The 13,198-nt window shown below is 43.9% G+C and overlaps 1 protein-coding gene across 4 annotated transcripts in view; it reads left to right on the forward strand.

Moving 5' to 3' along the window:
• Tmem260 (transmembrane protein 260) overlaps nucleotides 1–8,705 on the forward strand; it is a 72,506-nt gene extending 63,801 nt beyond the window's left edge. For 2 of the 4 annotated variants that reach the window (XM_029541655.1, XM_029541656.1), the window contains 3 exons: nucleotides 429–482; nucleotides 2,326–2,416; nucleotides 5,173–8,705. In XM_029541655.1, the coding sequence (XP_029397515.1) occupies nucleotides 429–482; nucleotides 2,326–2,416; nucleotides 5,173–5,427 (400 nt within the window). In that variant the 3' untranslated portion in view covers nucleotides 5,428–8,705. The remainder of the gene's footprint in view (nucleotides 1–428; nucleotides 483–2,325; nucleotides 2,417–5,172) is intronic. The other 2 variants (XM_029541657.1, XM_021203451.1) reach the window with 2 other exon arrangements.
• The last annotated feature ends 4,493 nt before the right edge of the window (nucleotides 8,706–13,198 follow it).

The following is a 13,198-nucleotide window of genomic DNA, read 5'->3' on the forward strand; positions in this document are numbered from 1 at the left end:
ACACACACACACACACACACACACACACATTGTTCCTTAGCACCATTCTCTCTAAACAGATACTTGATAAGAAATTTTAACTATAATTTTTAAAAATTTTTATTATAAAACTCTGGCTAGCAGTTGTTTGGCCGGAATTCTTCAAGCAGCCCATAGCCCAGCAGGGGTTTAGTGAAGCCTCTCTTCACTGCGCTCTTGGCTATGCCCTAGTGAGCCCTGTGCCTCAGGAACAGCTGCCCACTGCCTGCAGCCTCTTCCCCTCTGTCCTCTGCCCCTTGAGGCAGCTACTAAAATGCAAAGCTTTGGTGTGGTTATCATCAGCTCACCCAGAGCCAGCCTCTTCTAGTGCTTATAAGACTATAAAGCAGGCATTGTGTGTCATGCTGTGATGTAACCAACAAAGGATACTGTTTTTCTTATAACTACAGATTTGATCCATCTTCTTGGGAATCGGTGGCCAACGAGGAGATGTGGCAAGCAAGGTGAGTGATCCACATTTTATTATTTGCAGCCTGTTTTTAATATGGCAAAGAAATAGCCCATGGTACTTTTTGTTCTGGGACTGTGGATGAGCAGGAATAAAAATAACTTCAGAACAGCTATTTGGTTCAAGACATTGTATTACTATGCATGTGTAATATGTAGTAATATTAATAATCTTCATAATAACCTGTGAAGCTCTGTAATCTCCACTTTATAAAAGAGTGAGACAGATTTCCAAGGGCACCTAATGACAGTGACGGAGTTCAGAGCTCAGTGTAACCCCGAGGCATCCTGACTCCTGGGCTCTGCTCTGTAATTAGGCATTTCAGCCATGGCTCCACTCGTGCTATGCCAGTTTGTCATTAACGCACTCAGCTAATGCTTACCAGAGGCCAGGCGGTGTGCCAGGCCAGAAGCTACACAGGACGGTGACAGCCCCTGCCCTCATGGAGCACAGTTTGTCACAGCAGACTACATGAAAAGACATCACCCGCTACTCACAGAGACTGCTCACAGAGAGAGGCGCACCGTTGCAGATGGATTGCTTCTTGGTGCCACTGCTGCTTTTCTTGGTCTCTGTCATTATTTTTAAATAATCAACCAACAAGAGCCGGCAAGCTGGCTTCGAGGGTAAAGGCACTTGCTGCCAAGTCCAGTGACTTGAGTTGATCCTTGGAACCCACAGGTTCTATAAATTGTCCTCTGGTTACCACATTTAAGACACAGTTTGCGGACTCACACAGATGCAAAATAAATAAAATTAAAATAAAATAAAAGCAACACAATCAAACTTTGGCCAGAACATTCATGCAAAACTCCTAGGCAATATAGAACAGGGTCTCTCACATATGGAGTTCTTCCTTCTGCAAAAATATGTTGATGCCCAATCTATGCCAGAGATGATGTCCTGAGGATAGAGTTAGGGTATAAAGCATTTATATATGTATAAGGATTTATTAAGAATTACCAAGAAATATAGCTCCTGGAGCGAGCAAGATGGCTCAACAGGTAAAGGTGCACTTGGCTCCAAGTGTGTCAGCCAGAGTTCAGTCCTCACTACCCACATGGTAGAAGGAGAAAACTGATTCCTGCAAGTTGTCCTGTGACTTCTACATTGTAGCATGTGTAGCCCTGCGCCCCACCCCCACATACACCCTAAATAAATAAATAAATAAATAAATAAGAAAAAATGTAATAAAAATCTTCTTTTTAAAGAAAGAAACATAACTCCAATATAAAGATTGCAAAATAGCTGTAGTATAGTTTGTATCAGAGGGCTTTTTGAAAAAGTTAGAAAATGGCATAAAGTTGCCAGTCTAGTTACAGGGGCAAACAGTTGCCCTGAGGATCTGATCAAAGATTCTCTGCACGGTTGTTCATTGTGGTTGAATCTGGGAAAGCTGGGTGACTTCATATGAAAGAGGGGAGCAGGACACTCTCTGGGCAGGCGCCGATTTAATTGGTGTGCCAAATACAATTTGAATGTTTGGCTGCTCAGAATGTCTAGCCAGTTTTTTAAAGAACTGGTTGCCCATGACATAGCCGCCACCAGTGATGGGCACCTTCAGGGATGTACTGGCAAGCCCAGCAATGCTCCCTGTCTCTGACTGCTCTTCCATAACAGCAATGGGCATCTGCAGGGAGCCACACAGTGTTGATACGAGCCTTTTCCCAAAACATTTTAGTGTTGAGCGTGAGTGCTGCTGTGTCCTTGGGGACTTTTGGATCCTGTTGGTTCAGAGTAAATTTCCATGAACATGGGAGAATGAAGAATGCACACACACACAAACTGTCCATTCCCCATCTTGATGTTTCTAATGAGCGTTCTTCCCCCACCCCCAGGATGAAGACTCCATTCTTCATCTTCAGCCTGGCTGAGTCTGCCGCGGTTCCTGCAGATGTGAAAGCACAACTCTACACTCATGCATATAAAGTATGTTTCAGTTTCGTTGCAGGGCATCAACTGGGAGGTGGAAGCGCCTGGGGTGGAGGCAGGGCGTGCAATGGACTTTTTAACCCTCTCACGCCCAGGTTGTCTTGAGCATTAGCAGTACACACGGGGAGAGCATTCAGTTGTGTAACAAACAGTGTTGAAGCTAAGGGTCATGGTAAGTAGAATGACGTCCTCCCCACAGTGCCTGGGCCACTGCCTTCTGTGGCAAAGGGCACATGTGGTTGAGTTAAAGGACCTGAGATCAGGCTTGGATTAGCCCATTTGGTTCACTATGATCATAGGGGCCTTCCAAAAGAGAAATCAGGAGATTCGGAAATGGTATCCACGAGCCATGGCGGTGGAGGGAGGACTCTGAGTTACAGGTGTAGAAGGGTCTGGAAACCAGAAAGGGAAGGAATAGATTCTCCAGCGCTCCAGAAGGAGTGAAGCCCTGCCGACGGACGCCTCAGCCTCTCACCTCAGGTGCAGGACAGTGAACCTGGGATTTCTTGACAAGTGTCTGTCACTCTTTGTTGCAGCATCAGAAGGAAGCTTGCGTAATGGCTTTACAAGAGCAAGCTCTGCCATGTCGCCCTCAATGCCAACCTGACATTGGCTACACATGAAATGATAGGAGTCCTGAGGACAGATAAGCTACAGAAAGAGTCTTGACTTCTAACTAGCCTTGGGAAGCCCATCACACCTTCAGAAGACATCGCCACGCCCTCCTCAGGAAAGGCGCACAGAGGAGAGGCTCGTGGTAGCACTGTTCTGACAAAGCTCTGGTTTCCTGTGGTCTTTAGCATTGGCCTGGGATAGTCCGGTAGTGCTAGCACGGGCACCACTAAGAAGTCAGCCAGTGTGCCATGTGGAAGCATACATCCAGGAGAGGGCCCGTGCACACCGAGCTTAGCCCTGCGTGTATGAGCAGCCAGGTTCCCTCTTTCTGGGCTCCATGGTTCCACCAGCCAGTACACTTGCTTGTTGCTCAGTAAAAGCAGCATGGTGTCCAGTCAGCGTGACTCACTTTGCTCCTAGGTTTTGAATATTAACTCACTTTTATTCGCTCTTCACTCACGGCATTTGTTGAGCACCTAGTCAACACTGCACAGTGCGTTAGAAACAGTCTTGTTCCTGCAATCACAAAAGCAGCAGGCTCCAGAAAGGATGCTGAGCATGATCCACCCTTCACTCACAGATGATGCTTACGTGTGCAGACAGAGGTGCTGTGGGACAGGGGTGTATGAGCCTGAGTGCCGGGAAGAGATGTCATGAGGTGCCATGCTGGAATATCAGGGTTCGCTAGCCAAGTAGATGGTAGATCAAGAAAGGGAAGGAGGGAGGGTGGGCCATAAGGAGGTAACTACAGGGGCAAAGGCAGAGTCCTCCAGGGTACCCCACTCAGGGACAGTGAGGGATTCAGTTTTTAAAGGCAGCCTATAGAGTTCTGTCTGGCAGCCAAGAGGGTCAGAGTCTAGACCCACTCCAGCCTAAATGTCAACTGTGAGTCGTCAGTGTGCAGGAATAAAAGAAGCTGTTCTGAAAGGAGCTGCGAGACTGACAGGGTTATTACATCTCCAAAGAGCAGTCACAGGCTGGGGGGTTCTCGACAAGAACACTCTCTTATAGTAGGCGCATATCTGGCTGCTTTGGAGGAGATAAGGAAGAAGACGATCTAATTGGTCCATTTCAACTATGTGATATTGTGAACACAGCCTGAGAGTCTAAGGAACACTCCTAGTTACCCAGTGCTAGCTTGACAGTGAAATTCCTAAGGAAGGACACATCTTGTTCTATTTTACAAACTAGTCTCTACTTAACCCCTTATAAAATGTTGATACATCCCCCCTGGAAAATTCAGTATCAAAAACTCTAGACCACTGGTGGGGTGGCTCCGCTGTCATACCTGATGAGCAGGATCTGACCCTCAGAACCCACGTAGCTGAAAGATAGAACTAACTCCCCAGAGCTGTCCTCTGGACTCCATATGTCCACTGTGGTGCTCCCATGGTGCTCCCGTGTCCGCGTGGATGCGTGAGCACACACACATTTTTTTTTTTTTTAAATTTATTATTCTACTTGCTTCTCCTGTCTCTGCAGTTGAGAAATGCAAAATTCTGAGTTTCTATGGGCAAGGTCTTGGCTGTTAAGATGGTGAGTTGTAGGGTGCCATGAAGACTTTCAGAATTGTCCTTTTAGAGAACTCTTGATTCTATTGTGCCAGGAACACTTGATGACAATGGGACTGTTTGGATTGTATTGTTGCTAAGGCTGCTATTGTTTCTTGTAGAGAGAAATCCATGTAAATAATGAGAAACAGAAGTTTAATTCTGCCAAGTTCTTTTTTCTACACTATCTACTAAAGAAAGCTGTGTTTTTTTCCCCCCAGCAGCTAAATTTAGAGGTTTAGCCACTTGGCCTGTTGAGTAAATAGCTTTCCTCCAGTTAGAAGTAAATCCTTTCCCAGAACATCTTTCTGGAGGAAGAGCACTTTGTCCTGACACCGTGTGTCTTGGGGTCCTGCAGCATCCGAAGCCCCGGAAGCAGTTTGAGATGGGGTGCATTTGCCTCCTGCGACTGCAGTAATTACGTAGCATCCCTGCATTTTCTGCATGGCCTGGCAATGATTAGATTTTTACTGTAGGCGGCTTGGATTTTTTTTTCCCTTGTGGTATTAATTCTTCTCTGTTTTCTGGTATTGAAATGAGAAAATTCACCAAGATAACAATGGAATCCCAACATTTGCTGTCTTCTAGCTTTATAAGGAGATTGTGTACTTGCAAGAGGAACACCCAGTGAATTGGCACAAGAACTACGCCATTGCCTGTGAGCGCATGCTACGCCTTCCAGGGACCGGCATAGACCCTGAAGTCCTGCTGTCTGAAACCATCAGACATTTTCATCTCTACATTCAGAAAGCACAAAATGATCCACAGCGAGCAGACATTATAGCTGCTCTCAAGCATCTAAGAGGAGAACTGCAAAGTCTAAGAAATATAAAAAAGGTCTGAGCCAGCAAAGTGTGGCAGCCCTGCTTACCGCTCTGCTCCCAAAGTTTCTAAAGTCCAAGAATTTTTCCTTCAAGAAACTGCATCAAAAAAGTGGAAATCTCATTTATCTCCTGGATATAAGTATCACGTGCAGCAGAAACGTGTTAATGGCTGAAATGTAGGCCTTAATGCAAAGTTCTGTTTATCTCTTGTTGCCAAATTAGCATTTCCATGAGAAGTATGCCAAAACATCTGAAGTCCTCAACTACAGTTAGCAACTGACTGTAGGTTCTAGCTAAGAAGGAACTGTCTCCACAGACCAAAAATGTTGGCCATGCTTATTGGGATCCAATGGTAAAGTCTTAAGAAATATTGCAGACCAAAGTCATTTTCTATTTCCTGCAAGTGAGATAGTTTCTAAAAAACAATTCTTGTTACATACCTCATTACAATTCCTTTTTTCCTTGTTAACTATAACTATTTTAGTCTTAAGTTTTATACTCTATACCAAGTACCTGGTTTTATTTTAACTTTGAGTTTTATCATCTTAGTTCTGCAGACCTTGAAAAGGAAAGCTAACTTCAAGTTCGCTCATTTCTGTTGCAGAAATGGGCAAATGAAAAAGGCATTTTATATGTCCCTAATGAATTTCATATTTATGTTGTCCTTCTCTTTTGATTCACAGATCTAGACCCAGTAATTAGGAAGTGGCTGCCCAGATGAACAAAGGGGCATGGGCGAGAGTGGGGGTGAGGACGTCGGTCAGTAAATTCATTTCTGCTTCAGGCATCTTTTATACATATTACTAAAGAGAACATAGCAAGAAATGCAAATAATAATAGTTCTTTATTTTATTATGACAGTTAATTAATAGCAACCTGTTTTAATGAATAAAGTCACTCAGGGTCCTTCAGCACTTCCTAAGTAGAGGCCAGAATCTGTAGGGATTCTTTCCCCCTGATTGTATAGCTCCTAGACTCCGAGCACTATATAGGCCCCTGTATAGAAATGCTCACTAATGAAGAGGGAGGGCTAGAAGCTTGTCTGCATTCAAAGATCACTGGTGAGTCATTCAGCAAGAAAAGGCCCCTTACCAGGAATAGTCACAGTTCCGTGGCATTGTGCTAGCAAAAGGGTCTGATCAAAGATCCCCCGTGGAGCTTGCATGGCTCCCTTTCATACCACGACCATAATTAAAACCACTAATTCTCTTTTAAAATGCTGCAGGATGCCATGTAGGCATCTGTCCGGAGTGTCCTTTGTGATGTCATAAGCGGTTAAGGACCAGTGCCGAGGGCTTTTGAGTGAAATGCCAGTCATGATGGTGCTTCAAGTCAAGGGTGCCTCTAAAAGCTTGACAGGGCCTTGACTGCACAATTCGAGCTGAATTTGCCCCTTGTCAGCTGCCAGTAAATAAATCTCAAAGGGGGGAAAGCTGAAGTTTCATTACCTGATCCGTGGGGCTTTGTTGGTTTTGGCATCACACAGGGGAAGCTCTTGCTCCTCCATTCTCTGGATTTGAAGATGTCCATTGGAGCCTGCAGTGCCTGGACAGGGTTCAGAGCGGAACCTTTTGAAGAGTGTCAATAGTTGTAACAGTTCAGCTGTTAGGAAGACAAATACATGGAGGGGCTCATTAATCCGCTTTTGGCTCTCGGTGCCTTTTGCCCTTTTATCACAGCCTTATTAGGCTCCTGCTCATCTTGAACCAGAAAAAAACGAATTGAAGTTGTTGAGTACTAATTGGCAAAGACTTTTAATCATGGGCCAAGAACTTTCACTGACTTGAAAGTAACTTCTCCACAGGGAAGTGCCAGAAACCTGGTTCACCTTAAAACAAAAACCTGTTGGAGCCCAGTGCGGTGTGAGCATGGGAGGAAACACTGGTAAATTGTCTACGGCTATCCGCTCCAAAGAAATTATAGAAGATTATGACTTTCCCTTTCCCGGGAGAGAAGGACAATAAAATCCAAACATTTCTTCAGAAAGCCTTTATTGGTTCAGAAAAACCAATTCTTGAGTGTGTGGTAACCATGTTGTTTCTGAACATCTGAGAATCTACATATACACACAGTATGTATTTAAAGGAACATTTTCTGTCTAGGCTCACGAGGAGCAATGGAGGCCTCTTTGAGAACACCTTTTAAATGTGTATCAGCGTGTAGGCATGTCCGCTTTGCACATGAGTAGTATTAGCACGTGGCATATAGGCTATCTGATATGTGTACAGCAGCGACATTAGACCTCTTTGACAAAGCAATAATATATATAACGTGAGACAGATAAAATCACAACTATTTAAACTCCTCAAAACCATTGGTAAATGAAAAAAATTTCAAATGGAAATATTATTTAAGGATGGTTAGCCTTGGCTAGCCTTCATTCCCAGTCAGCGGCTACTTGGAAGAATCTTTTCCTTTCTCCTGTGTGAAGCTAAAGTTGCTTTCCTTGCTTGCTATTGCTTTTCCTTGGCTGGAGCATAACGGCATAAAATCAGATAAAGGGCTCCCTCCAGTCCAGCCCCCAAGGCTGAGGAGGGCGTGAGGAGATGGCTTCTTATACAGGATTTGGCCAGCATCCTCCTCCGTGTCCCTGGTGTGCCATGGGTTGGCAGATCTACAGGAACCCCACAAAGACAACTTCTGCCTGGAGGTTAGCCCGAGGAGGCAGTAGGAGCCGGCAGAGCTGTCTGTCTCTCCACACACGCCAGTGCCCTGCTGCCTGGACCCGAAGGCCAGCCCACTCCAGAGGGCACAGGACAAGGGCATCGTGGCCGCCATATTCACTAGCAAAACACCGAGCACTTCCCACTTCTACCCTCCTCTGGTTCCTGCTGTGGGAGCATGCGCAGTTGAGAGCATGCGCAGTTCCTAGAGCTTAGTCCCTCTTGCTTTTTAAAAAGAATCTGTTTTTAAAATTACATGTTTTATTCTGTTACTCAAATTGTAGCTAAAATAAAATAAAATTAATTATAATGTATTCAAAAGTGTGAAAGCTTACAGTAGAGTTTGTAAACGTCACTTTGCTCATATTCTCAGTGTTTTCTGATAATGAAGCTATGATGTTTAGCCATTAAGAGATTTAATTAAAGCCAGGTTGGGGTGGGGGGTGGGGTCAAGTTATTATACCCTGCTGATAACTTGGTGTCATCACATTAGGATATGAAGAGTAGATTTTTATATTTACATATTAAAAGTTAAACATTGCAACTCCTTAATCACACTTCCCGTTAATATCTGTCAGCAGTTAAAATGAGTGCTTTTAATATTCGGGAAGAAAAAAAAAACACTTCAATTTCAAAGGTTAAAAAAATGAATCCTATTACAGCAAATCCTTTTGTTCTATTTCTGATATAATTTTACAAATGCACTATCATAGGGTAATAAGATTCTGAACTACTCAAGTGCTACGGCTAGGTAAAGGGAGTAATTCCGGACCCCTGAGAGACTCACACCATTTTCACTCATCCCCAAGTTCTGTTGTGGATGCAAAACCATTCTTAAGCATGCACGCCAAACAAGTGAGGTTTCCAAGGATGCTGGGAACATTAAAAGCCAGGCTCTTGGCACAGCCCTGCAGAGCAAACAAGGAGTGGAGGCTTAGCCGTGCACACGCTCAATGAAGACGTCAGTGCCAGGCCTCTCCCAAGGCCTGTTTGATTTGGATCAGCATGGGTGATGTCTTTCAAAGCCCAGAGAGTGGTGCGATGGGCTTACCTGGCTGTAGGGAAGCACACTAACCTGGATGTATCTCGAAAAGGCTGCTGTTTTGTTTTTTCAGCAAAAACAGAAGTAACTTCACCAACACAGCAAGTGTTAGAAAGATTAGCTCACGCTGTTAAAAAATAAACGCTGGTTGGTAGGAAGGGCAGACAGAGGTCCCCACACCAGGAGCGAGAAGCCAGCGATTGTTGGCCTCAAAAGGGCAACTTTCTGGCAGAACCAATACATTATGGGTTGAAAACTAAATCTCAATCATAGATATTTGAAGAGACATAAAGTTTTCAGCTGCCAAGATTGCTTCATTTTAAGATAATGGTCAAAAGACCAGCATGTAGATCAGGAGCTGTGCTCAGCTTGTAGCATCCAAACACTGACTCTTTTGTCCATGTGTCCTTAAAGGAGGATATGGTAAGTCATAAGTTCAGATGTAAAACAAACCAACAACAACAGAGACCGAAGCCAAAGCTGGGAGCTCATCCTCTCAGAACTATGTTATGTCTGGTGTAAGTCTTGTTAGAGGAAGGGAAGTACAAGAGACCAAATGTAATAGAGCCAAGCTCCCCGCTTGGAGCGACATTCCCAGCCCTGGAACCAAGTCTTTATGTTGGTATAGGCTGCATATTACACACTAAAAAAAAAATAGACATTGTGAATTTTGTCTTTTTTTTTTTTTTTAATCAACATTGTCATCTATTTAGAAGTGGTGCTTTTAAAGGTATTATTTTGTGAGGAAATATTTTTAAAGTGGAACATTTAAATTTCCTTTACTAAATGAAATATTTATTCCCTTAAATGGCTGAACCACTGGAAGTAACTTTAATACTTGCAGTTGTGGCTTATCTGTGAAAGTGCTAAAAACTAAAGAGATCAGAGCGTTTGGAAAATCAGACCAGAATTCTCGGCTCTGGTGAATTGCCCACTACCCAGAAGCTCAAGTATCCAAAAGACACTGTTGTTATACCAAGTCTTGAACCCCAAATCTACAAGAGTGGAAATAGTAAAGATTTTGAGGACCCAAATCCTCTTACCCTCAAGAGCAGCTCTGGAAGTAAGAAGGAAGCATTATAAGACTGTTGCACTAATAATGGTACTTTAAAAAATTAATACACAAGCTGGGCGTGGTGGCGCATGCCTTTAATCCCAGCACTTGGGAGGCAGAGGCAGGCGGATTTCTGAGTTCAAGGCCAGCCTGGTCTACATACAGAGTGAGTTCCAGGACAGTCAGGGCTTCACAGAGAAACCCTGTCTTGAAAAACCAAAAAAAAAAAAAAAAAAAAAAAAATTAATACACAAAACCAGGCACCCCTTTGCAGTTGCTCTAGCAATGGGTTCCTACAGTACCTTTTAAAGAATTGCTCATTAAGTGGAAGGTGATTCTTTCCCCCGAAAACTCAATTTCTTTTGGTCGAAGAGTTAAATCAAGTGGGTAGAAGAAATTTGTAAAAAGAAAAGGAAAGATTTGGGGTTAGAGAGGTGGCTCCAATATTAAGAACAATTGCTGTTGCAAAGGACCTGGGTTCAGTTCTCAGTACCACAGGGCAGCTTGCAACAATCCATAATTCCAGTCCCTAGGATCTAAACTCCCACACCAGGGATGCACATGGCACACTTTCATATATGCAGACAAAACAGTAATACACATAAAAATAAATCTTTAGGGAATAATGTGCAGATAGAAAAACAGAAAGTGGATTACCAAGAGTTTAAGAATAGCCTGAGCTAGGTAATTCCAGGTCAGCCTACACTACAGTGAGACCCTGCCTCATAAAAACAGAAAAAGGAGTACGTGTGTTCCATCCTCACACTGGGGAAGCAGAGCCAGGTGGGCTCCTGGGTCTGATTAGCCCAGTCTAGTCAAACTGGGGAACTCCAGCCTCCATAAGAGATCCTGTCTCAAAAAATAAGCCATCGAAGAACACATCTGTATATACTCTGTCCTACACACACACACACACACACACACACACACACACACACACACACACTGTATATGAAATCAAAATCACCTTACCACAGGAAATTTATACCCATGTATAAACTTCTTTCTCTGGTCCAACCTCCCAGAATGCAATTTCTTTTCCCTTTCTCCTTTGAGCAGGGCCAGATGTATCCCTGGCTTTTCACTGGAAATTTCCCAGCCCTTTCTGGATTCAGGAATCTATATCCAAATTAAAAGGGTTCTGTGTGATGAGTCACTTTGAGATCCAAGGACTTACTAGCATCAACTGTGTTCCAGCTGACTCAGCAGCCGTGTGTTCCACTTGAAAACTGTTGGGCTACTTTTTTCGATTTCCTCGCCCTGCCTAAGCCAACTTCAACACACAATGTACCTGAGGAAGTGCATGGCCCGGATCCATGGGGTGGTCATTCAGTTGGGAGTTAGACTTTGCCCACAGTAGTAGAGATCAACCTGAGCTAGGATTTATGACTGTTCTGATTGGATGAACCAGGTTATTTAAAATGCTAAGGGCACTAAGTTAGAAAAACGGCTCAGTGGATGAAGTGCTTGCTGCACGAGCCTGGCCTGGGTTCAATTCCTAGGACCTAGATTACTGAAGAAAGAGAGAGACCCGACTCCACAGTTGCCCTTTGACCTTTCCACACACATCATGGCCTCCCCCCCTCCCTCTCCCTCTCTCTCTCTCTGACACACACACAAACATACACACACATCATACACATACCTAATAATAAAATATTAAAATACTACATATCTAGCTTTTTTGGCTGTAACATTTTATGTGTATGAGTGTTTTGCCTGTATAATATATTTATATTCATGTGTATGTGTGGTACCCAAGGAAGTCAGAAGAATGTATCAGTGTTAGGAACCAACCCCAGGTCCTCTGCTAGAGCATCAAGTGCTATTAACTAATGAGCCTTCTCTCCAGCCCCTTGTGTCTAGCTTCTTAACTACAAGTCAGTTCCATGCTGGTGAGAATGTTACTTCCAAATCTGGCTGAGTTTCGTGTAAGATTTATAAAAATATAATAGTAAAGACTATCACGACAATAGTCTTGGTGACATTCGCCATCAGTTTGAATTGCTTCAGTGGCCACTTCAGTTTTTTATTGACTCAGAATTGAAAGTAATTTGGCCTTTCATCTTTGGGAGGCAAGTAAATGTAGTGCCTCCCATGAAATTAAGACTCTCATCTATAACCATACAAATGGTACTGTGTGCTGCCTGGCGAGCTGATAAAGACATAGAGCTAGCTACTTCACAGGGTCAGTGGTTAATAGCACAGTATTTTTATTCTCGCTTGTTCTCTCATGAACAAACCAGTACTTGCTTTAAAGGGCCCAGTTCTGTTGGATATTTTGAGTTAGTTGGTACCAAGAAAAGGTATGAACTTGTACTGGAATAAATCCAGCAGTGTTATTTCAAGGCAGTCTCCTAACATCCCACAGCAGTAGTGCTGGACAGCTCTATAGAGCCTGCGAGTTGCCTGCAATTTTGATGGAGACTGTATTTTTTTTTTTTTTAAACAGTGTACTTGGCCTGAGGAAAAAAGCCTTCCGAAACACCTTCATCTCACTCCTACCTTTTCCACAGCCAGATGCAGTTTCCTTGGAGCACCCACTGTGAGGACCTTGGGGGAACTGAAGCTGCGAGCTCCTGGAGCTCCTGAACACTGCACGAAGACGCATGTGAAGTGACATGTCCCTGGTGATTATGTTGCCCCCATTGGAGCCAAGAACAGAAATCTAATCCCTCCCAGCTCTCCAATTCACAGTCTCAGGGGGCAGACTGTTCTAGAAAGCACAAGCCTTTTCTGGAACTGCTCTAGAAGCAACATATCTAGCATCAGTTAGAGCTAAGCTCCCACTGCCCCACTTAGCAGCAGGTTTATTGAACTCTGCATGTTTGGTTTGGCTTGGTTTTTTTGAGACACAGTTTATCTGTGTAGCCCAGGCTATTCTGGAACTCACTCTGTAGACCAGGTTGGCCTTACACTCAGAGATAGGTCTGCCTCTGCGTCCCGAATGCTGGCATTCCCCACCGCTGCCCAGCAAGCCCTGCGTATCTTAATTCCCTTCCCTGTGGAATGGGGCTTGTGTAGACTCCAT

This window comes from Mus pahari, chromosome 8 (assembly GCF_900095145.1).
Source record: "Mus pahari chromosome 8, PAHARI_EIJ_v1.1, whole genome shotgun sequence".
Lineage (NCBI taxonomy): Eukaryota > Metazoa > Chordata > Mammalia > Rodentia > Muridae > Mus > Mus pahari.